Below are 27722 nucleotides of genomic sequence, written 5' to 3'. Positions count from 1 at the left end.
CGCATGCAAAAGATGAAAGAGTAAATACGCTTTAAGGGCGACCAAAGCAGAAAGGGAAGATGATTGACAGATCAGGTACATGTTCTGACAGATCTTCGTAAGGAAGCAAGAGAAATACTGCTTCCATTGTTTCTAGAGAAACCTTGTTTGTGTACGTGCAAGGAAAGCGAGCCTTGGCTCTGCCAGCACACCCGTCCTGGGAAACGTGAAGTTCTTCTGTCACGGGAGTCTGTCTTTATTTAACATCATTCCTGTGCACACACTAGTATGTAAGACAAAAGTATTTAAACTGTTGAATGCGTAAGAAAACCCCTGGTCGGTCTCTTGAAGAATACAAGACGCTGTATCCAGTCAGGTTGGACCATCATATTTTTCAAACAAAGATGGAGGCAAGGAAGTTACTATTCCTTCAGTAGCCAGTGATGGGGAGTAAAAGCATGGTAGGCTGGAATCAGCCTTTCATCACATGGAAGTATAAAGAGGAGATGGCAGGTGTGCTGCTATTAGGAACTCACTTCCCAAAACGAGGAAATCCTTGCAGGCTGCACAAAACCCAACTGCAGATTTATCTCAACCAGCAATAGAAAACTAGCTCATGTGGAAGCTACAAACTAATCTTCCGTGTCGCTGGACATGAAGCATGCAATGCGTACATGTAATAAAAAAGAAGCCTACAGACCAACGTTTTGAAAATTGTACTTTATTAAATATACAAAAGCTCAGCACTTCTGTAGAAAATTGTGTCTTCTCCTATATGGTAATGCTGGTTAGTTTCCTGCATCACTGGTAAAACATTAGTCCAACACCTGGTTTTCCCCCCAGCGGAGTGTGATTCTTAATTGATGGAACAAAGTGGGTGTTAGCGAGCAGCAGGAGACTGCGCAGTATCGCTAACGCCCATCAGCGCGTGCATGAGCCCCCCTGCACTTCCTATAACCTTTCACTCAGTACTCCTGCTTTTACCAGAGGAATCGAGCCACGAGTCTGAATTGACAACATTGAACTACCAGAAGAGTGAAAAAAATTAAGGCTAAGAAAGTAATTACTACTTCTCAAAAACATTTATAACTTAGACCTCTGTTTCAGTACCATTTGTAGCAAACATTTGCTTCTATGTATGTTCAAGTTAAGTTCCTTTGGTATGGGGAACACATTTCTCCTCATGGTCATAACCGGATTTCATAAATGAAGACATTATTTTTGTACTGAATTGTGTATATTTACAGAAAAAAAACCCCACTGTAGTGTAGCAAGGGCACATCTAGAAGCCAGACTCTAGCTAGGTGGAGAGAGACTTAACAACAGTATAAGACAGTCTCTAATGTCAAGTACTTGTTAGAGCAGAACTGTGTGAACATGAGCCAACAACACTACAAGAAGGCATTCCTCTAACGTGATATAAAGCTCAAAATTTAGGCTCCTAAAGTCTATGAAATCTAATCAGGCAAAAATGTTTTCATTATTTAATTTCAGAGCATATGTTCATTGTCCTTACTAAGTGAAATTCAAGAAAGAAACAGTATACACAGCAAAAAAACCCCCAAATATAAAGAATATACATTCAATTGTAAAAGTTAATTTTGTTTCAAGGCAGCAGGTTTTATTCTTAAAGGTTAGTGACCTCTGAGTATCCCCTTAAATGAGTGCAATTTGAAGTTAAATTTTGAAATAGTTATGCAGTGGTATAGTCCACGCTACCATTTTGGATGCTTAACCAAGAATAACTTCAGAGACTTTTAAAAATTGGGATGAATCAATGCTTTTTGACAAATCCACCCTAACTCAGAGCACTGCTAACCTGGTCGCTTGTTATTTCAAGTTACTCTGAAAATCCTCAGTCCAAAAGCATACATTTTGTATAAGTATTGTATAAAATTTGACTAAACTGCGTTTTACCTTTGAACACGTACATTTCCAAATGCATCAGCCACGGAAGTGTACATGATACGTGCCTGTGCATATAAGAAAAGGCAACAGAGGGAGGGATTGTCAGAAGCAGGTACACACACGTATTTCCTAAGGATATCGAATCATGCTCCATGGGATAAAGCTGGCACTTTCTCCGTAATACACAAGGTGTTCCAACTGTCAGTGAGAACTTGCCAGTTCTCAAATCGGGGAGAATTAGTTAGTGGTAAGAGGTACAAATCCGCTTGTTCACTCACTTATATAGAGAGACTCCAAAATGCCTTTTTCCTCGAAGTCGATGTCATTGACTTCCTACTAACAGCATCCTATAGTCATATTTTTCATGGATAAAGTGTATCAAAAACCACATTCAAGCCCTGTCCCCAGCTCTTGGTGCACACTGCTGAGCTGTGATACGCCACAAGCATGCTGTGGTAACCGCGACAGAAATGCATTTGGAAAGTTTCTACCAGTATTCGGCACAAAAGCCGACCACGTCCTTCTCACTGCTGCTTCTTTGGTGGAACACGAGATTTCGCAATCACAATTGGAACTACAGAGAGCAACCCGATCAGCAAAGCCCAGAGAGGGCGGTAGAAGAGCCAGCCAATGGAGATGGTCAGGAGCGACAGCGAAGTGGCTACACAGACGGCAAATGCTTTTAATCCAATGTTAACCAGATCTCTCACAATAGGAAACCAGTCCACTGCAGAAAGAATTAAACGGGATAAAGCAGTTGACAAGATGATAGTTCAAAAAGGAAGCCTTATTCATGCCTAGGATTTGCACATTCGCTATTGCAATCAAAAGACAGAGTCTAATTATTTATCAAGAGCGCTGGATAAGGCATTTCAGCAGACTATCCTCAAGGCATTTGATAATTAAGCAACAGCTGAACATCTAAGACAATGGTCTCCTCATCTCTTCAGATAGAAGGTAATCCAAAATTAAGTCTGAAGTCTTGTCCAAGGCGTGAGAGGCAGAGTAGACTGAAAGCCTTGCAGCTATGGAACAAGTCTAGGGCAACTGATACAATATGCTAGCACCAAAATTTATTTCTGGCAACAATAAATCTTGCAGTAGCATGTATATGGACAAGTAAATAAGAAAAAAAAATTGCGCACCACTACAAAGCAAATGATAGCTTTGATATTTGAAGTTTATACAAGTTGGAAGCACCATCCTGCTTTTCTCTAAGTTTTTATTCCAACATTTTTGTATGCTAAAAGGATAAACAAAAACATTTTTTGCTGTGTGTTCACAGTAGTGTAGAATAACCAGACACAAAACCATGTTACTATACAACTAGTAATTAAGGCCTGTTGGGGGGACCACTTGTGTACAGGTGTACAAAGGAACTGGATTGCAGCACCTTGAGTTAGACTTGGAAGAACCAGCCCAACATGTGTTTCGGCTTCTCATTTCAGGAAGCACTGGGCTGGCATCTTTTGAGACTGACAACAGATATTTGTGTATTTTTTTTTTTTTTTTTTAATGTTCACAAAGCAACCACCTGGTTCTGGGATCCTGTTTACCTGCAATTGCCTACAGTAACTCTCAGATCAAATCCAGTCGGAGCTCAAACCAGATTCCTCCTGACCTCCAAATTAATTAATTGCATATGTGAGCAAGAGAGGATGTCTGTAGGGATTATGATCCTATTTCTACATCATTTTACCTTTCTGTAAAAAACTTACCCAAAGTGTAAAAGATTCGGGTCATTAGGCTGATGCCTACAAACATTGACAGCCAGCCTGCTGCACGGAGGGCCCAGGTCTTCATGGTGTTACTCTCATGCTCTTTCTGAAACACTTCCTGAAAGCAAACACCATTATATGCAGCCTGTTTCTCAATTTCTTTTGAGATCCTCTTGATTCCAGTGTATTATGAGGTAATCAGAACCCACAGCATCTTAGGAGTACAAATTCTCTCATAGAAGATAGGTTGCAGCTCATCTTGCAGTGTCTTTTTGCACGGTATTGCTGCGCACTAGGAAAGGTTTCAAAGTGCAGCACAGGAAACCATTTTTCTAAATTAACACAGCTAAACAAGCACCATTCGACACATTATAACCACAGGCAGAAAGCACACAGGTTTTGCTGCAAATGGATACGTTCAACATTACTGTAGAAAATACAACGCTATTAAGTAAATGTAACAAGAAGAAATGACCTGACTTCACTTTGTTGGAGGAAGAGAGAAAAGGCAAAATATCCACTGATGGCTGAAGGAAAGGTATATGAAAGAAAGCAAGCAGTGTGCGGGGAAGAAAAGATAAAAGCAAAACATCTATTTGCAAGAATTCTGAATAAAGTTTTTTCAAAATGGGCAATGTGCCCATATAAAACAGATGCATGAAGATGGCTAAGACATAAGAAAGCACTTAATGGGAAAAGATGTGTATTGGTTACTTGTACGTACAGGTACTCTACGAATTATTCTTTCCAATTAACTAAATTCTGTCTAATGAAGATTCAGAGCTCCCAGCAGAGAGCTGATTCTACTGCTACTCTATTTTGACTCAAAACAAAAGCCTTTTTAACTGCTTTTGGGAGCTCTTGTAAATTCTTGACATCTAGGATTTTTGCAGTAGGGCATGAAAAAACCATTAATGGAAACAAACCTACTAAAAGGAGTAAATGAATCACCAAATTGCTGGAGCATGCAGGATTTATTGGAGCATAATGCTCTGCCTGAAGGTCCTTTCTCAGCCAGAACAGCAATAAATATTTCAAACAAGCCTAAACTCCTGTTATTAGAAGCTGAAGAGAGGACAGCTCCTACAGTTTATTTAATTAAAGCCTGTTTTTTACTATTTTTACATACAACCTTTTCAAATGCACGTGCCTGCATGTGTAAGTGGGAAACTAACAAAGAGCAAATAAAAGCAAAATGAGAAGGCACAGAAACGGCCTTTAAAGCAAAGGATGTTCAGGAGCAACACAAGGGGATTTTAAAAAAATAAATATATAGCTACTTTAGCCACAGCTCCTGTATAAAATTTAAAAAAAAAACATAAGGAATAACTATAGCCAAATAATGTACTACTAGTGGGCGAAGTACGGCATTTTGCTGCAACACAAAGAACATGCAGAAACCTGGAAGGCAAACACAGGCTATAACGTGTTGTCCTAGAAAAAGGAGAAAGAAAAGCCAATGCTTACATTGAGCACCTCCTCCTCTAAAGCAGGCCTGAAGGAGAAGGAGAGCTTATTCCTCTGCTGCTTCTGCACTACCATCTCTAATTTTAACCCGTCACTAGTACAGTATGGTATCTCACCTCCACAGAGAGATCCCCAGGGTACAGAATCTGCAGGACATCTCCAGACTTGGTATGATATGGAACCAGTTGATCGCCTCGCTGGCGAGCGATCACAGTCACCTTGGAAGAAAGGGAAAAGTATTTACTGGTTACTGAGTTGGGAACAGAGTTTGCAAAATACAGAAACAGCTGAAGACTCACCTTATCAGCAGAGCCCAAATGGGGATCATCTCCACTCAGACCTGCGTAGAAGAACGAGACACGAAGGTCTCCTACCTACAAACAAGAGAATACTGGAAGTCAAGAAAATTTCCTTTACCAAGGAAAATCACAGGAAATTCAACTCTGCATGGCAACATCCATTATGTATTAATGTTTATGTCAAGCCAGAGGATACCCAGAATTATCTCCAAGCTGTACCTTTTTCAGGCTTATTTGATAGCCGAAACAGGATAGCTCAAATGCTGTTTTGCATTATCCCCTCTGATTTAGCTGCAGGAGCACATTAACACCAGTGAGATCCTATGTCCATCCCTTGTTATTTCATCTTTTGGCAGAGGAGGGCAGGCAGCACAAGCTGACAACGAGCTATTTCTTTGTTCAATACGGCAAGGCAGAGGTAGAACCCACTGCCCAGCACCATCCTGTGTCTTCCATTTAAAAGCTTGGCAGACTCAAGAAAACTGAAGACAAAGCAGCAGGATCAGAACCTTCCTGCAAGAGAAGCACTCATGCTGAAGGACTGTACGAAGGCTGTCATCCTATGTGATGGTCTGCACTCCAATTTCTACATATTTAAATAGAACTAGGACATGCCCCAACTTTTTTTTTTTTCCCCCACATTAACAGTAATCATTGCTTTGGTTTATCTTTCTCTCTTACTTCTGGACGCCTGGGGTTCTCACTGTGGTAAAAATAATCTCCTCCTCGGGTAACATCAGCATGTGGATCCTCAAGGTTTGACAAGCTCAACTGCTTGAAGTTATCAATTTTATCCACAAGACCTAAGCAGAATAAAGAAACAAGCTCAGGTACAGTCTCTAACATGGAAACAGCCAATTTGCTGGCTGGCTTCCCGATTATCACTTGAAATGACTGCCATTGTGGAAAGAACCAAAGTCCTCTGCTGATACAACAGCGGACACAAAACCAGTACAAAGCAATTCTTACCGTTGGAAAGAACAAAGCTGCCAACCTGAACGTTAGGAGAAACAGCAGTGAAAGACTCCACAGCCATTGCACTGAGGAACAGAGAGAGCCCCTGATTAGTCCCAGAATTATGATCAAACTCTTGATTTGCAGTACGTAACATACAGCACATAAAACGTACTATGTCAAACACCAGGAGAAACTCAAAGAGCTAAATGGCTGGCATGACATGAAAACAAATCCATCAAGAAACTGTGTCCAGACTTCATAGTGTTGAAGCCATTAAAATAAGTTAAGACAGGATGGGACTGGCTCATCCCTCGGCCTGACCTTCCATTCACACTATGGGATTTCACTAGTTTTTTCACTAGTTTTTTCACCTATAATGAGCTGAAATGGAGTTCAGCTCTTCGGAAGCTGTTCTGTGGTGACACAGAGGTTTTGAGTGACAATGAATTGATCACATTCCTAGATGAATTCCTGCAACTTTTAACTACACTCATAAATGCACTTTATTTCTAGCCTGAATTTATATAGCTTCCGCTGTCAACTGCTAGATCTCATCTGCTAAATTAAGAAACCTAGATCATAAGCGTTCTCCATATAAAGGTACTTCTACATCATGGCCATGTTAATTAAATTCAAAACTCAGGAATCTTCTACTCACAGACTTGACTTCATTTTCATAAGTAGCAGTACTACTAGAATCTCCTTGGCAGTAAACAGGTTTTATTTTCACAAATGTGTAAGTTGCATAAAAAGATAAGATGGATGGGCAGAGGAAGAAGACTAGAAGTACACACTTAAAATAGAGTCTCATTAATGCTAGGCATGAATTCTAAAGTTCAGCATGTCTGCACACACCATGCGACCTCACGCAAAGATCCACCACAGTTGTGCTCGGTCTCCTTGGTTTGTACCAATACACTCAGACAAAATGTTCTTAGCTGCAGCACATTTTAAATTATGTACTGCAGGAGCACTAAATGAAAGATGTTTCTTACTCTCAATTGGAGATTTGCATTTACTGGAGAATGCTTGGAGAATTTTCATTAACAAAAAAACGTGCATGAGGAGGACAGACAAAGCAGGCATGCCATCTGTGCATCCTTTTTTCCGTTATCTCTTGTCTATACAAGTCTGCTAGTTGGGACTTATCATTAAAATCACATAGATCTTCGCTTTCCCGCCTGAAGTAGTACTTCCAAATAAAGGACAGTGTATTTGGATGAGCCCACAGAACCAAAAGAAAGTTCTGGAGATTTTGCAAAGTTCAAAGTCTTGTTGAAATCCTGGTCCTACTATCCCTCCAGCTGTATTTTTCACTCACACATGATGTTTTTTGCCAGATGGCATCCTGCATCCTAAGGAACCAAGCAGGTGCTGTGAGAATGACAAAAGCTGTGAGAAGCTAAAACTTAGCATTAAAAATGGCACGTTGTAGTGTAAGTAAAATACCGCAGATGACAGATACATGAAACAAATTATATATGGACGATTGCCACAAATAGGCCTGTGAGCTCATGCATACTAGCTTAGAAAAAACAGCACGCAAGTGGCATGACAAGCTCATGGGCCGCCTGCTATTCTAACCCCATACTTGTAATAGAGGAAAGAATTACTAATAGACTGCACTAACAGACAATAAAAGTCAGAAAGTAACCCATTCAAGTTCTCCTACGCGGACACCACGTGGTCCAGAGGTAATACAGTAACAGCCTGATGTCCAGCCATTACTTAATTCTGGTTCCACTAGGAAGCTTTCAACTGGTCTCTAGTCTCTCTGTGCCTTAGTTCTCCCAACTACCAAAAGACCAAAAGTTTCCACCCACTTCATTGTGTCATGAAGATTTAGCTTTCATCTTTGATCAGATACAGTGACAGCATCTAGAGGGACTGTACTAGGTGGTACATTACCTAGGGTTTTTGTGTCCAATTTCTCGATCAAAGTTTCTGCTGTTCACAACTTCTGATTTCCATTCAGTATCTAAAGAAAATTATATGAAAGTTGAGAAAACAGGAAAAATTGCCACTCATCTTAGTTACTGAAGACACCTTTCAGTCAGTGAATCAGCCTAAGTTACACTTGCAGAAATAATGTTTACATCAAAATATATATGTCACAATCTGTACTGATACTTCAATCCATCTTCCCAGTGTATTAATGACGAATAGCATGATTTAGAAAAAAGGGGTTTTAGCAATAAAATTGTAACTCGACTTCACTCAGTAGGAGCTTTGCTGTTGGGTTTGATTCCTGGCTCCACTTTTTGGGAATAATCTGGTTTTGTGAGGAAAGGCTGTGAGCTCTGCTGGAACTAGCAAATTTCAGCGCAGTCAAGCAACAGATAGAGATGGTACCTCTACGTGCCACTGTCAAAAATGCACAGTGCTGCCTTTGTTCAGGCCACAGAAGCCTTCCCACATCCCCAGAACAGATTCTAGTAGGTTTCTTATAACTCCTACAAAATTAGAGTCCCTTTTCTGAGCAGCTTCCTTATTAGATATAGCTTGCTCTACTTCCATGAAGGAGTAGAGAGGAAGCAAAAAGAGTTAAACAGTGGAGTAGAGATCATTGTCAGGGATATTCTGGTGTACTGGGTACATGGCAAGATTTTGGCAGCAGGGGGGGCTGCACGGGTGGCCTCTGTGGGAAGAGGTCAGGGGCTGCCCTGTGTTGGACACAGCTGCCTCCACATCAAACCCACTGCAGGCCACAGCTCAGCCCATCAGTGAAGTTCAGGGCACATTTTTAAGAAAGGGCAGAAAACACCAAACGGGGAAGGGAGAGAATAAAAAGGAGTGAGAATCAACAGAGGGAACACCAAAGTCAGAGAAGGAAGTGCTCCACGGCAGAGCAGGTATTCAGTGCAGCATGGGGAGAGTCCATGCTGGAGCACGGGAAAAGTGTAAGAAGGAAAGAGTGGCAGAGACAAACCACTAGGTATTGACTGTAAATGCACTCCCAGCCCCTGAACCGCTCACTGCTTCACTAAAGGGAGTGAGTGTAACCTGTGGTGATAACAAGGCAAGGGTCTGGGGGAGAGGCAGGCAAGGGGAGAGGAGTCTGGAGTGAAGCTGAGCCTGGGAAAGGGCTAGAGCAAATGTGTTTATCCCACACCCTAATCAGTAATTAAATATTTATTTTAATTGACAAGAAATTAAGTTCATTTTCCTCAAGTCAAGTCTGTTTTGCCCACAATGGTAAAATGGGTAAGTGATCTTGCTGTCTTCATTTCAACCCACAAGCTCTCTCATTCCTGTTTTTCCCAATCTCTTCCCCCATCCTGCTGATGGGGACAGTAAGCAAGCGGCTGTGCAGGCCCTTGGCTGCCAGCCAAAGCTAACCCACCACATCTAGTAACATACAGACTTTTACTGGACAGAACCCATCGATCTTGAGAGGGCAGCTGTCTTTTTAAGAGGCATTTCTTCTTGTTCCCTGCCACTGTAAGGCTGTTTTTCACAGCTCGCAACCACCGGGTTTATTCCTTACGCATCTCCATGCTGCAGGGTCCCATGCTTCACTGAGCTGGGGTATTTTTATGATCACACCCAGAAACTGCTGCACACCCATGTTACACATCCATGTGCTTTAATCAGAGATAAATAAAGCACAGAGACAAGTCTCCAGATATATGATGACTCAGAGTATTTTTCTGCCACTGGGCAGATCAGAATAATGCTCTCAGTTCTGCTCCTGCCAAAAAAACATTTGGCAAAAGCCGCAGCACACATCAGAAGGTGCTGATGGTTTTCATTAGCTGGTATCAACACCTAAACAGACTCTCAACAGGCTGTCTTACAGCTGGACCTACACTGTTCTTCCCTGTCTGTTATTTTCTGCTCACGCCTGACATATGTCCAATTACTTCAATTCTGAAGAGTAATCTCAGGCATGCCTTTGAACACACTGCCATCTCTTCCCATCTCCTGTCACAGAGGACCTTATGGGTCCTATCTCTGAAGCATCCTATCCCTGGATACTGCTCTGAACCTCTAGGAGTTCCAAGACAAGACTTTCTGTAGTAGTTGCTTGCTAACCGCACACCTCCTTTCACCTCAGAAAGGGACTGCCATTTGTTTAGAAAACAGAATTTTGCTTATTTCTTCACATTCCTTTCCTTTCTTTCCCAACAAGAAAATACCGGGTTTACAACAAAAATCAAAATACACACACATAAAAGTAAAAGCCCAAGCTACATGCGTAAAAGAAAAGTGACTTTCTGTTGATCAACTTACTGTATGAATACTTTGTCTCTTTCTTAATCTCACCATTCTCTTCATATTCCCTGCAGAGAAAAGGGGTGGGATGAGAACCAAAACAGTGCACACACACCCCTGCTAAGGGCAGAATACATTTTACAAATGAAATGCAGAGACAGCTCACTGGCAACACAAACTTATCTTTACAAGTAAGCTAACTCTTCTCTGAACTACCTATTCTGAAGACATAGATTCTCTGTACAAAGAGAAAACTACACACAAATGCTAAACAGTCACAACCCTTTTATGGCAATGTTGCCAGCAAGGAGGTGTTGCCTATAACAATGTGGAACAATCAGTATTAAAGTCAGTGAGAGAAGCTGACCTAAATCAATAAATCTTTTAGAGATGCTTCACCATAACCATATTGAAACTGAGAAATTATTTCTCGCACCTTCACAACCTCCTGACATTTTTTTGGGGATGACACAAAAAGACATCTGTAACATGAGTTCTGTGGAGTCAGACCTACATAACAGCTAATAGCTTTTATGCTACTGTCAGGGGAATAATTATTAACAACAGAAACATTTTTCCTCTTCTGCTTGCAACTATTAGCAGAGTAGCTAACATTTCATTACAGTTTTGTAAATCCCACTGAAAAGGTACCTAGACTGCAGCGTTGCCCGTTATAAACTAATCCGAGTGTCTCAAGCAACTAAAATTTGCAGTTTACTTTCACAGCTAGAAATTAACGTTGGCTTTTGATTATTAAGGATAAGGGGTATCAGAGTCTTCTAAAAATTGAGAATCATGTCTTGTTTTAATTAAGTACTTTGATTTCCACACATATGAAGTACCAATGAAATTAAGAGATTTCCCTCATAGTCATGCGCCCAAAAGTCTCAAGTGTCCACAAGTCTGAGAAAAGAATCTGACTTCTAGATTCAACCGGATACAATATGTTTTTTCATTGCTTTGAAATATTCTAGTGTATGCTAGGCTGTAGGTATCAACCAGGCAGTTTTGGGGTCAGTGGGTTTATCAGAGTTTACTCTGGAATTCATAATTGAAATTGCTGGATTCAGCAAAAATCTTTTTGTATTTCTTTTTTGAGGACAAGGAAAAAAATTGGCTTGAGGGTCTATGATCATGTTTTAGAGAATGGCGGCAGGAAAGGCTCAGCAGATGCAGGAAAAAAAGAGGATTATAAAGTTTTATTTGAAAAAATTCAGGACCGGGTATTTTTGGGACAACGGTTTTGATTCTGATAATAAACTAGCAGGCAGGGAGTATTATGGAGGTGAAGTTACAGAAATCCTGATGGGCAGAAAGTACATCAATAAAAAAAAGAAGCTTTAGGAACATTAAACTGAGTCTTTGGGAAAGACATGAGTGTTTTCTTTTTTTTTTTTCTTTTTTATAAATTGGTAAAGATCTTTGAATTCTGTTGACGACAGATATGACAGAAAATTGATCAATGTGCTCTGAGGTGGCCCAGCATCAGACAACAATAAGGAAAACAGAAAACCACAGCTGCAGCACAGAGGCCGAGAAACCCCATTCAAATTCTACAAAATGAGGAAGTGGAAACATTTGATAAAAGGCCTCGGATGTTACCCAAACTTTATCAGATCAGAACAGATCAGATCAGATGGAAATTCTGCAGCATTGACCATCTCCAAGGAAATTAAAATGACTCTCTAAAAAAAACCCAAAAGCTATTGAATTCTCTTGCTGTAAAGACTTGTTGCCTTTTTTTTTTTCCTTTGGAGGTGGGGACATAAAAAAAAAACGTGATGGGATCGTGTTAAGACAACAGCTTGTACTGCGTAGAGTTAATTTTCTTCATAGTAGCTAGTATGGCGATATATTTTGGATTTGAGCTGAAAACAGCATTGATAACAGGGACGTTTCAGTTATTGCTGAGCAGTGCTTGCACAGAGACAAGGGCTTTTCTGCTTCTCATACCATCCCCCAGTAAGTAGGCTGGGGGTGCAACAAACAACTTTATAAACAAATTTTAAAGATTTCTTTCACTTACGTAGAATCTTCATATTCTACCCATTGGTACATTTCCACATGACGCTTAAGTTTGACAGCCTGGATGGAGAGCCCATAGCTGGGATCAAACAAAGGCTATTTAAAAGTTAAAGAAAATACAAGTCATTATAAATGCTGTACCTTGCGAACTCAAACACTATACTTTCATTATCAAACCCATTTGCATACTTCACTGGACATAATTAGCACTATGTTACACACAGTTGAATATAGAATAAATGTTATGAAAGACAAAAAGGAGCATCTCTTTATATCACTGACAAATCTGACCTAAAGAATCATTATCAAAAATTATTGCCACGGTGAAAAATAAAACCAGAAATGCTGGGTAATGATATGCAGGTTTAAGTGTTTAAATCAGAGGGAGATTTTATTCAACTGGAAGCTACCGTTTTGTGTTACCTTCTGCAATGCAGGCTGACCACGGCAAACGGTCAGAAAAAGTCAGAACTCTGTACTGCAAGAGCCTAAAGAGTTTACAACATCATGAATACGCAACAGGTTTCGTATATAAAGGGGAACTGAAATTCACAAAGGCAGTGGGAGGGTAAACACAGCTAAAGGGAGCATGTTGCTTGTGAGTAGGGAGACCAAGGCTGCACAGCATCTCCTCAATTCCAAGCCAAGAACCAAAGCTTGGGTGGTAGCCGGCAATGATTACAGGGGAGGAGAGAAGCTACATGTCTTCTCCCTGGATATCAAACGTAGTTTTAATTGGCAAAGATTTTTCCTTCCCACTAAGTTTGAACTACTCATCTTCAAGATACTAGTTTATTTACCTTAGATGTACTCAGAGCGCCAGCTAAGTGCACCAATCTCCCTTCATTCTGCTGAGACACACTGTGGATGCTATCAAGAGGGATCACAAGAGAAAGTCCCTCATCAAGTGATTTTGCTGTCCTTAAAGCTCGTCCCTGCAATCAAAAAAAGCAAAATCACATTGTGGAGAATCAATGGCAGAGCAGTATTTTGTGAAAAAGGTTAGCAGACAAGTGATCTGGAGACCCCAAGGAATGCTTGTATATTCAGCCTCAAGGAATATTCTTGAACCACATTTGTACTTCTGCACTGTCTCTTTCTCTGTGGCTGACACAGTTTGGGGCAGTACTTCTTACCCATGCAGCAGGACCACTAACATTGATTAAGCTCCTCAAACACGCATAGATTATTCCTACAAAGGTCCAAATGTATTGCACTTCACCTCTCACCTTGTTCATTGTTCACAAATAACTGCAAAAATTATGCCAATTATCGTCCTTTTTCCACAGACCCATATGACTACTTGGCAGAAGTTTTCCTTACCTTACCATCATATTATGGTGTGCTTTTTCCTGCAAAGTCAACGAAATTGGGAGTAGTTTTTTTCCTCTTGTAGAGGTATAAAAGGAAGTCTTACGTGAAAATTCACAGAATTCTGCTTAGCCACTCCAAAACTGCCAAAAGCACGTATGTTTGCAACAGTAGGGTGTTAGGATTCCCTACTTACTTTCATTCTTTTTTTTTTAATCTAAAATCAAGACATAAAATAAAACTGAGAATAAATAACACTCTCCGTTTTGCAACATGGAATATGAATTCCTTTAATGCAATTGTAACAACTCTAGAAATGAGGACATTTTGTTGTCCCAAGAAAAGAGAGAAGACTAGAACGTCGTTGGCTCATACAACCCTCTTTCAATAATACTACAGCCTGTTTCTGCATCAGCTTACAAGTTTTGGATCTTGTCTTTCATCAGACACTGCCAATGTCTCTACTACACTCAGTTCTACAGAAATACTGTATGTGGCCCTGTAATTTCACTCCTCTGTTATATCCCAAGCATAAGCACCAGGGGTTCCAGACACGTCCTCTTCTCATGGATGAAGAAATAAAGCTTTAACTTGACCATTTTAGTAAACCTACAAATGCAAAACTAGTTGCGTATCACCTCAGCTGTAACATTTTCAAGCTGTGTACAAACACTGATAGTATTTCACTTACTTCATTTGTAAAAAGAAGGTAGAAAGACAGAAGAAATGTCACAAGTCCCATCAACATGCCTCCAGAAGTCTCGCTGAGCCTCTCCAGGAACCCTGGTTTGGACTCACTTGTGATTTTAACATGTTCTTTTCTGCTGCCTGTGTCAGAGAACTGTTGGGGATAAAACAGAAATGCAATATTGGTGTGAAAGGGGAAAGCATTCTTTTTCAAAATAAGTCTTTTAGCTTTGTTACTACTGCTACTCTACAGAGTATTGGACCAAAACTTTCCCACGCTTATTAAATGCCTCATCACACTTTTGATACCGGAAATAGAATCAATAAATAAAACTCAAGCCTGATGGAAAAAACAATTTCTATTACAGCGGTTCAACATGTTCCTTCAAACTTTCTTCAGTCTGCCTCTCCCTATGTGGTGTCTACACCCTGCATTCAGGCCATAACAAATTGAGTCATACTCCTGAATTCCAGAGCAGTTAACACATAGCTATAAATAAGTTATGTTTTACCGCACCAGTGGAAAAGTGCCCACATACTTTAAAATAATTGCATCTCAGGCAACAAAAAGAGATAGCTTAAAACAAAATTGCTATTGCTATCCTAGCCCGTGCCACATTAAAGCACAAAAGCCCAGGGGTTTATATATACCAGCACTCTGTACGTATGCTGGCTGTGGGGAATTAGCACAGGCAGCCAAGAAAGCAGGCGAGGCTTCTCTTTTGCGCATCTCGAGATGCCAGGCGGGACGTGACAGCGGCCCCTCCGCTGCCCCAGGCGTTACACAGGGCCCCTCGCCTCAGACGGGCCACTCGGGGGGGCGGCAACGGGCCGACCCGGGGCACCTCCACACGCAGCACAGAGCAACAGCAGGACTGACCCAAGCAGCACTTACATTCCTCGACATCTTGAGGTTCTTGCCCTCACTGGGTACCGTCCGGAGGAGCCGCAGAAACAGCCGCAAGAGCCGCGCCCGGCGCCTCAGGGCTCGCCCGGCCCTCCCGCCGCGCACCGCCGCAAGGTATGCCGGGACGCGTAGTTCCCGCCTGGCGCGGGGCAGCTGGGAGATGTAGGCCTGCGCCGAGGCCGGGCCTGAGAAGGCCGGCTGCTCCCTCCCGCGGGCCGCCTCCGGCAGGAGGTGCGTCAGCCGCCGCCGGCGGGCAGGGAAGGCGCTTCCGGAGGCGGGAGGTCAGAGCGTGGAGCAGCGCGCCGCTGTCCCGCTGCTGTGGAGGGGGCAGAGGAGGAGCGGAGGGGGCAGCGGCGGCGGGGTCGGTCTGTGGGGAAAGGCACTGGACGGCTCCGTCATGTCCTACTGCAGGCAAGAAGGTGCGCCCGGGTTGTCCTCCCAATGTCACGCCGGGCGGGCTCGCCCCTGAGGCGGCCGGGGGCCAGGGGCGAGGTGGGGTGGCTGCACTCTCACCTCAGCCCATGAAGGGAAGGCGCAGCCTGAGGGGAGAGGAGGCGGGAAAGCGGCCCGCGTGTGGCAGCGGCGGGGGAGGGCCGCCTCGCCTCTTTCCTCCGACCTTTCTCCTCATGGGAGGCGGGAAGCCGCGGCGGGGTGGGTGGCCGTGAGGCGAGAGGGGGCGCGGAGGGCCTCCACCGCCCAGGGGGCCGGCCTGCAGCCGGGGACTGGAACGTCCCCGCAGCATGGCCGGAGCTGGGCGTGTGTGCGCGCCTCCGGGCAAGTAGTGGAGCTCGCCAGGTGCGGCTGCGGAGTGGCCGAGGCGTGCGGGCAGGCGCCCCGCCGCGCAGCGGAATGGGATCCTCCCGTAGCGGTTAATTTTCTGCCAGTTTAGCTGAAGTGGCCAGAGGTGGGGTTTTTTTACCTGTTTAAGCAAAACACTGTAGGTGGACAGGGTGGGTAGAGCGCGAGCTTTGTTCTGTATCGGTGCAAGGTATTATATTGAACGGGTTGTGGTATTTATGAGGCTTGAGCATTTCGTGTCCTGGGGGATATTTTCCCCCCCCGCCCTTGAAGGAATGTAAAGTGACTAAACGTAAAGTTTCAAACGGGAAAAAATCATTCTGTAGTTCTTAATGTAATTTTGAAGTTATAAACTTTGGCACACTGAATGCTGATCATAAACTGTGGTGAGGTAGTCATAACCTATGGACCTCTTTACTTTATGTTTTTGATTTCTTTGTTTTAACAAGATCTTCGATCTTTACAAGGTCTGTAAGTTGTCTTATGGCATCTCACAAAATTACAGTGATGGGCATTAGAGTTCATATGTTTCTAGTTCCTTTTATATAAGAAACAACTGGATATTCTACATTGTAAAGTTCTCTGGAGTACAATGAAGAGTTGACAGAAAACTGTTTCCCCTTTTAAAAGGGTTTAGATTTATCTGTTTCTCAGACATGTTTAACTGCATAATGGTTACTGGGCAAAGTAAAGGGAGTTACTGAACGTCTGCTGGTTGAGGTCACACTGAGGGGCAAGAAGATACTGATTTCTGTATCATGCCAAGTCACTGTAGTGACCTTCATGAATTTGGAGAATGAAAGGAAGTTCTCGGGGAACTCAGCATATTTTTTTTTTCCACTCAGTGAATACTCAGTTGTGCATTCAGAAGAGTTTTAGCCAGCTGGTCTTTTCTGCTTGTCTGCCTCAGTGGTTTTTTTCATAGTTTTACTGAATTGTTAGAAAACTCTACTTGGGCTTCCATACAAGCCTCCCCCACCCTGCTACAGAACTTTTGTTAAATCAAGAGTGGCACAAGAGCAGGAAGCACACTGTGTTGTTTTTCTGTCCTCGATAATGTTCACAGCACCTTTCAATATAGTTGGTTCTACACTGCTAAGGTGCTCTTCAGTATTTAATTCAGATAATTATTGTAAAATATGACACCAGTCCTTAATGGAGAGTACTGTTATTAATAAGTATCCTATTGAACACTGTCCTGTAACTTGGTATAGTTTTTCTTTCAATCTTCCTTTTTTTGTCTAACCCCTTCATCTGGGTTAGTCCTGGCAACAGAGTGTGAGCTTGTTTTGAAACAGCTTTTTAACTTCACAGTTCAATGAATTGTACTGTGATCTGCAGCCATTACAGTATGTTGCTGTGCAAATTGCAACTTTAGAAGAATAACACTTCAGTTGTGTATGTTCAGTTTCTCTGAACAAACAACTGTTTTGTTTTGAAGGTGACTGATAAATACAACGGAATTAATTCACTATTAACATTAATGCATGGTGTTGAGTATCTCATTACCTTGTGGTGTTCAGCAGCTTTGTAAGTGACTCTTCATGTCTCAGTTTTCTCTGAACTTTTGCTTGTTTTCTCCTGTATGGTAGGAAAAGACAGAATTATATTTGCGACCAAGGAGGACCATGAGACACCAAGCAGTGCTGAGCTGGTTGCAGATGACCCAGATGACCCTTATGAAGAACAAGGTCAGTAGTAAGCAGAAGAACGGAAGTAAAGAGTGATAGATCACATATACCATATTCTAAAAATCTTAAAAAAGAACAACAACAAAACCCAAACCTTGTATGAAGTAGGAACAAATTATTAATTTTTAAAGACAAAGCGTAGCTGGTTATTCAGTAGATAAATACCCATACTCTTAGCAGTTTTAACTTCCAAATTAAGACATCACAAATGACATGCTTTCTTCAGAGGTGTTTTTTTTCCCCTACATTTTTAATGATTTTTCAAAGAAGCGGCCTATTCAAATACATCAGTTGATGGCTTATAGTTTTGGTTAGCAGCCAGAGATATCTAGAAAAAAATCTCTTCCTTCCTTTCCTTTATTAATAAAGTTAGAGCTTAACCGGTGAAAATTATGGTTGTTTTTTCACTGCTTTAAATGACCAAGTGCAAAGTTCAGAGAACTTCAAGTGAGTTACATACCACTGTCAGTGATGTGAGTTGGTGACCTGCCGGTGTGCAGCTGAAATTGCCTAATTTGTCGATCTCTGAATATCCAATTTAATATAAATTATATCTGATTAATCCTGTACTATACTAGTAGCAATATATAACTAGTAGTAATATTTTTCAATGGCACATGACAGGTAAGTTCAAATTACTGTAGCCATCTTGCCTTGAAAAGATGTAAGTTAAAATTTTCAGTGAAGATTGCAGTTCTTATATGAAGTAGATCTGACCTGTAAATGGAGATTTAAGAGACCAGAACATTTCTGAGATCAAGGCTTGTAATATTCTGATTTTAGAGCATATTTTAGGTTATTTCTAGTAGGTAAAATGAAATAATCTTCCTATCATGATGATTAAATAAATTTCGCCGTAGGTTAGGCATGAACACCTGTGAATTTTGGTTAATTTTTTTTTCCAATTGCCTTTATGCTTACATGTCTTTTAACCTTTCACTTTGTGTGAAGTGATGTCATTGCTTTCAGTGCATCTGAGATTGAAGTAACTGCTTCACCCCTTTTGAAGTTTTGTTAGAAAGTAGAAATTCTTCAAGTGGCTCTGTGACCTTTAGAGGGCAGTATTTAGACACAGTTTAGCAGCTGGTGCACAGAGGGTCGCTTTGTCAGCTGGTGTGGTATGTAGTTTAATTTGAACCATATCTTCCTATGTCATTAAAATAACTTTGTCATACATAGATTTGCGGTGAAATTATTTTGCATTTAGCTGCCTATCTTAGTTTCATCACAACTGTATGTAGTCAGTAGATATTTCTAAATGTTTTGCTCATCAGCAGTGATGAGTCTGTTCAGTTTTATACTGACCCAAACGAGAACAATGAGAGAATTCCAGTTTCAGAAAGGCGTTTGAAAACTGCAGTTTAGTATCTGTCAAGAATTCTTCTTCCTCATGTTTTCAGCCAGGTTGTTTTGCTGGCTAAGACCCAATACCCAAAGTGCCTATTTGACAGAAACACTCTGTACTTTGGGATTTGTCACCATCTTTACCATGGGAATGGTGCTTTAACCCCTAAAGATTTCAAATAGAGACCCCTACAGACAATAAAATCTGTGGCACTTATATCTGTTACTGCTTTGACCAGAATGCAAGATGGAACCTACTACGAATGATTCATGTAAAGTAGTTAGGTGGAAAACAGCGTCTGAGGAGAACTCATTTTTAAGAGTATTTATTCCTGTCAGTATGCTGTGTGGAAGTGAAACAAAATCAGAGTTGTTAACTCCTGTTTCAGGCAAATTTAAAATTCAATATTGGTCTGTTAAGTGAAGAGTTAACAGCCTCTCATGATCAGGTGGTGGAATTAAGTTCCCTATTCTTTTTCTGTGGCTTTTTGTTTCCTCTGAAAAACTGGAGACTGCTTGCAAAATAAAGCAAAGAAAGATACTTTTTCTAGATTATCACATCTGGAGAACATACAAACCAATGGAGATTTTATCATTCACTGAAGTGTTAAGTCACCTTGTGTGGTGTACAGCTAAACCAAGTGGCTTGCTGTTTAGCTAAGTAAAATCACCTGTGCAGTCTTGCATTGATGTTACATGTAGTTGTTTAAAGTTAACCTGTCTTCCCCTTGTAATCATTCATGGTGTCTGGTGATAATTAAATATTAGTAAAAGCTGTCTGTCAACAGCATGTGGATGCATATTGGTCCTATAACTAAGCATCCCTTTTTGATACCGGCTTTTAAGAGGAAGGAGAAGGGTGCACATCTCAGATCTAGCATAAGAGACAGACATACTACAATGGTTTGGAATGTGAGCATAGAAAACGATTCTCTTCCTTCTGTCTCACACCCTACCCCTTCACCCCAAATTATTCTTTTTCTAGTCGTACATATACCACAAGTATACAGTCTTATGCCATTTATTTGGGTCATAAACTAGCCAAAATTAAGAGCCATATTAAATGAATCCTCTTATATGTATTTTGCTGGATATGGGAAGACAGTGGTGAGGAGTGGAGGTGGCACATTGTTTTTCTAGCAATCCTGTATTTACAGCAGGTTAATCACTTGCTTCCAAAACTATAGAACAGGGAAGAAAACAGAGAAAGCTAGAAGCTAGTTATGTCAGGGACACCTTACAGTGAAAATGTGTGTCTGTGTGATTTAAAATGAGAAACTCTGTAAACTCTGTTCAAATACTGTTAATAAGTTTGAATTGGGTTTTTTTGGTGTGTGGTGTGGAGTTTTTTGAAGGTTTTTTTTTTTTTTTTTGTCTTAGCATGTCGTTAGTAAGATACTGCCATGTTTTAAGGGTTCTCTGAAAAAATCACTTGAACGATCTTGGGCTACAATGCATCAGATCAAAACAGAAACAATCCACATATCACAGAATGGAACTGCATCTAATATGAGTGAAATTTGAGGGCAGGAAAGACATATGGGCAAAACGTTTTAGAATATGTTACAGTGCAGAAGCTCTGGCTTGTGTGGTTTTTATTTAAAAGAAAATTGGAAAGGGCTTTGCTGTACATAAAATAGCATGCAGGCTTTTCTAATTTAGCTTCTACTTTGAGTAGAAGACTTGGTTTCCAGTGTTCAACTGCTGTGGTATAATTCACTATAATGACTCTTTTCATCTTTTCTGCTGTGCTAGACACGGAACAGTCATATCTGGGAAAGAATAGATTTATTATATAGATATACCATAATATATATTGTTTTCTAATATAGCTGAAACTTTTATTTGAGGCGTTGGGTTTTTGTAGGGGCCTTTTTCATACTTACAATAAACGTAGTTTGGAATTTTTGGATAGTTCTTATTTTGTTTCAGGCATTAACAGACATCAGTCTTTGAGCAGTCTACTTTAGTCAGTAGATCAGTCGGGAAAACTTGTGCTGTTTCCCTTGAGAGAAAATAAGGTTGTGTAGTATTCTTTTTTATTTCTGTCAGTTACAAGATTGATTTATTTATTTTGTTCTATTAGTTATGAGTTTTTGGTAGACAAAATGTTAACAGCACACTTTAAGACAAAAACATTGAAAGAAATGAAGCCATGTGAAATGGGAAGGCAGACAAACCAGAGTTAGGCTCAAGTTAGTATTTCATATTGCCCTGTATATCAAAGTTCACTGTATGTGTCTTTTAACAGCTGTGGCTGATGGAAACAAATGAAGAATTCATTTGCAACAGTTCTGAAATAGCATTCTCACTGTAAAGCTTGTTTCTGGTCTTATGTGTTGCAGATGGAAGAATTTAAATGTGAAAGATCTCTAGTTTTCATGGAGATCTTTGCTCCCATCAGTTAGAATAATTTCTTATTTTATTAGGCTTATATGAAGAAGGCACTGGTGAGTTTTATGCACAAGAAGTAATTTTTATTAGCGTTACAGCTATGATAGCAGAGTTGGCTAAAAGTGCTTATGGAATTGCACCTCAAATAAAGGTGGTATCCTCTCCCTTATGTTTCTCCAGACTCATTCCAGTCATCTTATTTTAGAGACAGTTTTGAAATGGTTTCCAGAGAGGTCTGATGAAGCAAAAACCCTGATTCTTTTAAGAAAGAACCTGGTAAATGATCAGATGTACAGGACTGTTTTTATGACTACTGATGTCCCTTTCAATCCTGCTTCCTATGTGTCTGTCATCTTACATTGTGAATCATTGACAGATACACTTTTTATTGGAATGTTTGTCATATATCAGGGAAGAAACTTTTCTCAGAAAGACAGTGGGACTTCATTACAGCAAGTACAAAGACAAGTCTTGACATAAATGCAGATGGGCTTGCCATCATCCATGATATTAACAGATCCTCTGAGCTAAGGGAGATTAGATTCTGTGATGTCAGCAGTTAATTGCTAACACAAGGCTTGATCTGACACGATGTAAACAGGGTTGTTTTCTCTTCCCCAAGTGCAGGCTCAAGTGGATTATGAGCCACTGGATCAGTGATGTTCAGGCTACATTTGAAAGAAGTTTTATTTAAAAATAGTGATCCTGTCTAGTGCAGACTTGAGATTTGGGGAGAGTGATGGATGAAATCTGTTTCCATTATAATTGTGTTCAAAGCTAGCTGATAGACTTAATCATTGAAATGTCCATTCTGCTATAATTATCACTGAGGAATTGCTTGCCTTAATAATCTGGTTTTTAGTTTTGTTTTTTTAAAGCATGGTTTCTTTGCAAATAGCATCCGGAACTGATGCTATTTCAGCAATCAAATAGGTGCAAATCAATGCTCATGTGTTACACAAGAAATTATTGTTTATGGGATAATTCTTACATTGTTGTTAAAATGTGCATACTTACAAGGCAGTTCCAGTTCTAAAAGGAACAATTTAAGAGAATTACTTTACAAGTAATTTTATAGTCTTCAGGAGCACTTCAGAGCTCTTAATTTATTTCTTCCTTTTTGAAGCATTAGACAAATTACTATTGAAAATGACTGGTTGATGTTAGTGAGGAAGAATATGGGACTTCAGATCTAGCTTACAAAGCAAGCTATGATTCTTCCACGCTGTATGATCAACATCTTTCTGCTTTATGTTATCCTTGGCAATAAGGAATTCTGCTTTTCCTCCAGGCAGCTAGAGATGCCATGATGTACTGTGCTAGGTATATCTTCTCAGTGCAGTGATTATTATAGATATTGTACAAAACTATCTTGCTGAATAAAGCGTGATCTATGAAAAATTACAGTATTACTGTAGTTGACTAAGTCATGCTAAGGAGACTGTTACTTTCTGTAATTAAAATGAGACTGATCAATCCTGAGATTTGACTGGCTAATTTTCTGCTGCACTGCATTGACTGAGTTGGAGCACGTCATTGATGAATTGCAAATCAGAGTAAAATTTTCCTTTCGTTCCTTTCAATATAGCAATAAATATGATTGAGCTGCTTTTGTTGTACCAGTACATAAAATTCAGGATATTGTGGCCTAGCGTCCAAGGAGTTGTGAGTGGGAGTGAAACGTACGTCTGAAATTTCATGATCCCACAGGACAAAGACAATAAGTAGGCTTACTGAATTCTGTGGGAGTATTTTAGGTAATGTCAAGTTACATCAGGCCCTAAATATACTTTCATGGTCAGATCAGAATTAATGCAGCTTTATTGGTTGGACAACTTTATTGGACAATGGCATTTTCATACCTGCTTGTAAAGGGAAAGTACTTGAACTTCAGTACTTAAACTTTATGTACATGCTGTTAGCTTCTGCAGAAACTCAACATGGAGATGAAGTTAGGGAAGTCTACTAGAGAGGAGGAGAGCAAATTGTTCAAGTGGAGAAGAAACCAGCCTGCATCACAGCACAGTATTTCACTTAGTAGATGAATATAACTACATGTATGTTTCATGCAAAGTAGAGAAAAGGAATGGACATACATTGCAATAAAGCAATGTATTAGAGACTCTAGAAGCCCTCATGAACAAGTCCATTACATTACATTTCTATACCTGACTTTAAAAGGTTTTCTAAAACTTACAGAGGAAATTAATTCTCTGGCTTGCTGCTCGACTTTCATTGTGCAAATCAGTTGATGTCTCAAAGAACATACGCTCATTTAAATCTCCACCTTGCTATTCCATCATTGAAGTATTTCTGTGATGACTTTAACTATTCCAGAGCAGAAATTTACAGCTTTTACACTTTATTTAAAGTCTAAAGTGAGACCTACTGACTTTCAGTTGTGATCTAAAGAACAGTTTGGTTTCTGGGAACCAGACAGATTGACATACTCTCACTGTTCCTTGTGTTCTGTGGCACGTGACTTAATCTGTGTCTTACAAATAAACTGATTTTCATTTTTGTGATTCTGGTTTTCCAGTTCAAATTTTAAGGGAGAAAGTTGTGGGTTAATATTTGAGAGTTCATTTAAAACAAGAAGAAAAATGTATGCATCCAGCTTGGTGGAAAAGAATTCTAATCTTAATACTGGAATTAAATTCTTATGACTTGTATGACATGATTTGAAGACTTGCTCTTTCTTGACAGAGTCTGGCAAGTGGATTGACTTGACTTCCATCTGTTTCGCAGTTTCTCTAGAATATTCGCAGTGATGTGTAGTGCAGGGAGAAAGACTTAATTCAGGCATGAATACAGAGCTAATCTTACTTGTCCCCAGTAAAGAATCATACAGATCAGAGATAGAAACAGACTGGCTAGGAAGTGAAAGGTGTTTAGCACCCTTGAAGCTACAGAACTAATATGACATTGTTAGTACTTCAACCTATCAGCTTTCACTGAATGGAATCAATTCTTGGAAGGGACGCTTAACTTTTCTTCTCTCTTGTTCATTCAGGATTGATATTGCCCAATGGAGATATCAATTGGAATTGCCCATGTCTGGGTGGAATGGCTAGTGGTCCCTGTGGGGAACAGTTCAAGTCAGCCTTTTCTTGTTTCCACTATAGCACAGAAGAAATAAAAGGATCAGACTGTGTGGACCAATTCCGTGCCATGCAGGAATGCATGCAAAAATACCCAGATCTTTACCCTCAAGAGGATGAAAATGAAGAAAAAGAAAAGTCAAGCAAAGATTTGGAAGCTACTCCTATGGAGGCTTCTGCTGCCAAAGAGGAGAAGGGCTCTAGCTAATGAAGAGGCAAGGAGGCTGTTGTCTCCATTTCTCATTTTCAGAGACATGGACTTTTGCAGTATGTCTGTCTTTTGAGTTGTCAAGAAATGTTCGAGTTGTCAAGAAATGTTTCACCATTGTTCTATACACTGTATCATAATGAATAATTTATTGCCGAAGGAGAAATCTCAGTGCTACAGCGTTGCAAATAAATACTGCAAAAAGAACGAGTACGTGTATGCATTGTGTAACCTGCTATCAGACACAGTTAATACTTTAACAGCTGTTTTTTACCCTCAAGTTCTCCTTGAGTTTTGACTTGAATAATGTCTTTAAATATATATAGCTTTCAACTAAAATTCCACTAGTACACCAGGTCTGTCTTCATTTCAGTATATTCTGATCAACAGCTGCTCTTTTTTAATGTATTCTGTTCTTCTAATAGAAATTGCATTAAATGATTATTTTTCCTTAAAGATTTTTTTTGACAGAGTGATACAGGACACTGATAATGGCCTAAATGTAGAATTTGTAAAATAATTTCAAATGGTCTTACTAGATTACAGTTGCATTTTACTACCAACATCAGGTAAGGACTGCCAGAAAAACATTGACCTGTGTTTCTCCTTTGATTTCATTTATTTACTGTGATGGCTTTTGCATTTTTAAAAATGGTGTGTTGTGCAACCATTGATAAAGATGAATGGAGTGAATGTTGATCACTGGCTTTATTTTTCCTCTGAAACCACAGGTTTTGGGTTCCTTTAGTTAGTACCTGCTCCTTCAGTGTTTAGACAGGCTCTTGTAAAATACTTTGAGAATACAATGGAAATGTTACCTGGTGTAATGATCTCAAAACAGATACTGTGATGGAATTGCATATTAAAAAGCAAATACTTTTTACCTTCACTGAAAACTTCTGTTTCTGTGTGGTTTGATTTTTTTATTATTTTTTTTTAGCTAACACTGCTTGGATTTGAAATACTCTTCTGTATTGCAGCAGACTTTGAATCAGTTTGGATTGTGAAGATCAGTTGTTCCGGCTTGTCAGATTTTTATTCTTGTCCCATGCTCTTTTCCCCAGCCCCAGGCAGGAAGGCATTAAAAACGTAAAGCTTTTTGAGCAGCTATAGTAGACTGTAGATTATGAACCAGCACCACAGAGGACCTGAACGGCTATTAAAAAATTTGAAAATTACTTTAGAGGTGCAAATAATTTAATAGTAATTCACTATAGTTTAATACCTGTGGATAAGGGAATGCTACATTGGTTTTCTTTCCTAATAAAATGTAGGCTATGAGAATTGTATTGCAAAACAATTGTTCCTGCAGCTTCAGTAACTGTTCATTGCAGGGCTGTGGGTCTTTGCCTGTCTCTGTGGGCAGCAGTTTTCAGTACTCAGCAGATTTGTTTCCATGTAATGTTTTGGTACCTTGTTGTTTGTAGAAGTTATTTAAGTGTTAGGGAAGATGCTTCTGAACATTTGAGGGGAATTTCTGTTAAAATTTACAGTGTGTTTGAGCTGTTTATATTTCAGTACAGCTGTTGGATCCTTTAAAAAAAATTGTAGGCAATTAAGTGACTGACAGCTGCTCAGTTCTGAGGCATGGACAGCAGGTACTCTCAGTATCTCTTTGCTTTTAAAAGAAACAAAGTGTGACAGAGCTTCTCAATGTGACTCTTTCAGGTGTAGGAAGACAAATGCCAAGTTAGCCTGAGTGAATGGGCACAAAAGCAGCAGTGATAAACCTTGGCACTTGGGCAATTGGACCATGAAAATGAAATCTTAGGCAATCAGATAACTACTGGGCACCAAATTAAAAAAAAAAATAAATCTCATGCACCCAAGCTTTTGGTTGTTCAAATGGAAATCCAGTGCATTAGTTGTGAAGAAGCAAGACCTGTTTGTGAAGGGGTGCTCTGTTCTAAGAAGAGTTTGCCTCCTGGTTTTTTTTTCTGCTGTGCTTTTCTTTTCCATGTTGCCTCAATGCTATACAGGTTTTGGATTTATCCTCTGTAACAGTCTTTCTAGCATCTGTATACATATGTGTATATATATATTTTTCACCATTAAAAGCTTAAAATAGTAATGAAGACTTCCTTGACAAGGAACTAGGGCTAGATGTTGAGACATAGAATCCAGTCCCTCCTGTTTTCCACTTTAGTTCTTAGAGTACGTTTCCTGCCATAGAATTTGTATTTTGCTATGTTAAGAGAAGTAAAATGCAGTCAAACTTCCTTCTGGATTTTAAGTTTGGACAACCATGTAGTAGAGCTTGCACTTCAGTGAAGAATTAGGAATTAGAAGGCAGATCAACAGTACGTACATATTGCCACTTCTTTGGACCCATGAAAGTAAAGAAAGAGAAACTATTCAGTGTGGACCCTGCAGCTGATTTTGATGATGCAGTTTAAGGGTCAAGTTGTCTGTCTTGACCATTATATATCCATTGAAAGTATTACGGAATTCCACCTCTAGTAGTAGACTTCTTTTTTTTCTTAACTCTAGATGAACGGGAAAAAATAAATTGTCTGGAATTTCTTTTTTTTGCTATGTATACTAATGCAGTTGTCTATGTATAGATAATGTAACTCTTTCTTTCTATTTTGTTTCCCAGCATTGCTTTGTTGACGTGATTTTCCTCATATAGTTGCATGCTCCCATTTTAAATCTAAAATCAATCAGTGGTTATTTTAGTATGTAATAAAGATGATAAAATGATCCCTAGCAA

The 27722-nt window shown here is 40.0% G+C and overlaps 2 protein-coding genes across 2 annotated transcripts; one reads left to right on the top strand and one right to left on the bottom strand.

Moving 5' to 3' along the window:
• Positions 1-680: 680 nt before the first annotated feature.
• Positions 681-15679, bottom strand: TMEM43 (transmembrane protein 43). Its single transcript, XM_074602885.1, has 12 exons — positions 15462-15679; positions 14571-14720; positions 13369-13503; positions 12570-12664; positions 10562-10611; positions 8237-8306; positions 6341-6411; positions 6053-6174; positions 5372-5446; positions 5189-5290; positions 3606-3723; positions 681-2614 (listed from the first exon to the last, which is right to left on the bottom strand). The coding sequence occupies exons 1-12, from the start codon at positions 15471-15473 to the stop codon at positions 2412-2414; spliced, it is 1203 nt and encodes a 400-aa protein (XP_074458986.1). The 5' UTR covers positions 15474-15679; the 3' UTR covers positions 681-2411.
• Positions 15680-15759: 80 nt separating this feature from the next.
• On the top strand, positions 15760-25905 carry CHCHD4 (coiled-coil-helix-coiled-coil-helix domain containing 4). Its single transcript, XM_074602886.1, has 3 exons — positions 15760-15892; positions 17864-17962; positions 24714-25905. Exons 1-3 carry the CDS (start codon positions 15871-15873, stop codon positions 25007-25009), a joined length of 417 nt encoding a protein of 138 aa, XP_074458987.1. The 5' UTR covers positions 15760-15870; the 3' UTR covers positions 25010-25905.
• Positions 25906-27722: the final 1817 nt, after the last annotated feature.

The sequence above is a fragment of the Larus michahellis genome, chromosome 10 (genome assembly GCF_964199755.1).
Source record: "Larus michahellis chromosome 10, bLarMic1.1, whole genome shotgun sequence".
NCBI classification, from domain to species: Eukaryota; Metazoa; Chordata; class Aves; order Charadriiformes; family Laridae; genus Larus; species Larus michahellis.
Note: the sequence above shows the minus strand (reverse complement) of the source record. Positions and strands in the feature narration are given on the sequence as shown.

Coding starts and splice junctions, on each gene's coding strand:
- TMEM43 (XM_074602885.1), bottom strand. Junction 12,665..13,368: donor GCGCTCTGAGTACATCTAAG/GTAAATAAACTA, acceptor ACTTTTAAATAG/CCTTTGTTTGATCCCAGCTA. Junction 8,307..10,561: donor AGAGACAAAGTATTCATACA/GTAAGTTGATCA, acceptor AATTTTCTTTAG/ATACTGAATGGAAATCAGAA.
- CHCHD4 (XM_074602886.1), top strand. CDS start 15,871: ATGTCCTACTGCAGGCAAGAAG. Junction 15,893..17,863: donor GTCCTACTGCAGGCAAGAAG/GTGCGCCCGGGT, acceptor CCTGTATGGTAG/GAAAAGACAGAATTATATTT. Junction 17,963..24,713: donor TGACCCTTATGAAGAACAAG/GTCAGTAGTAAG, acceptor TTGTTCATTCAG/GATTGATATTGCCCAATGGA.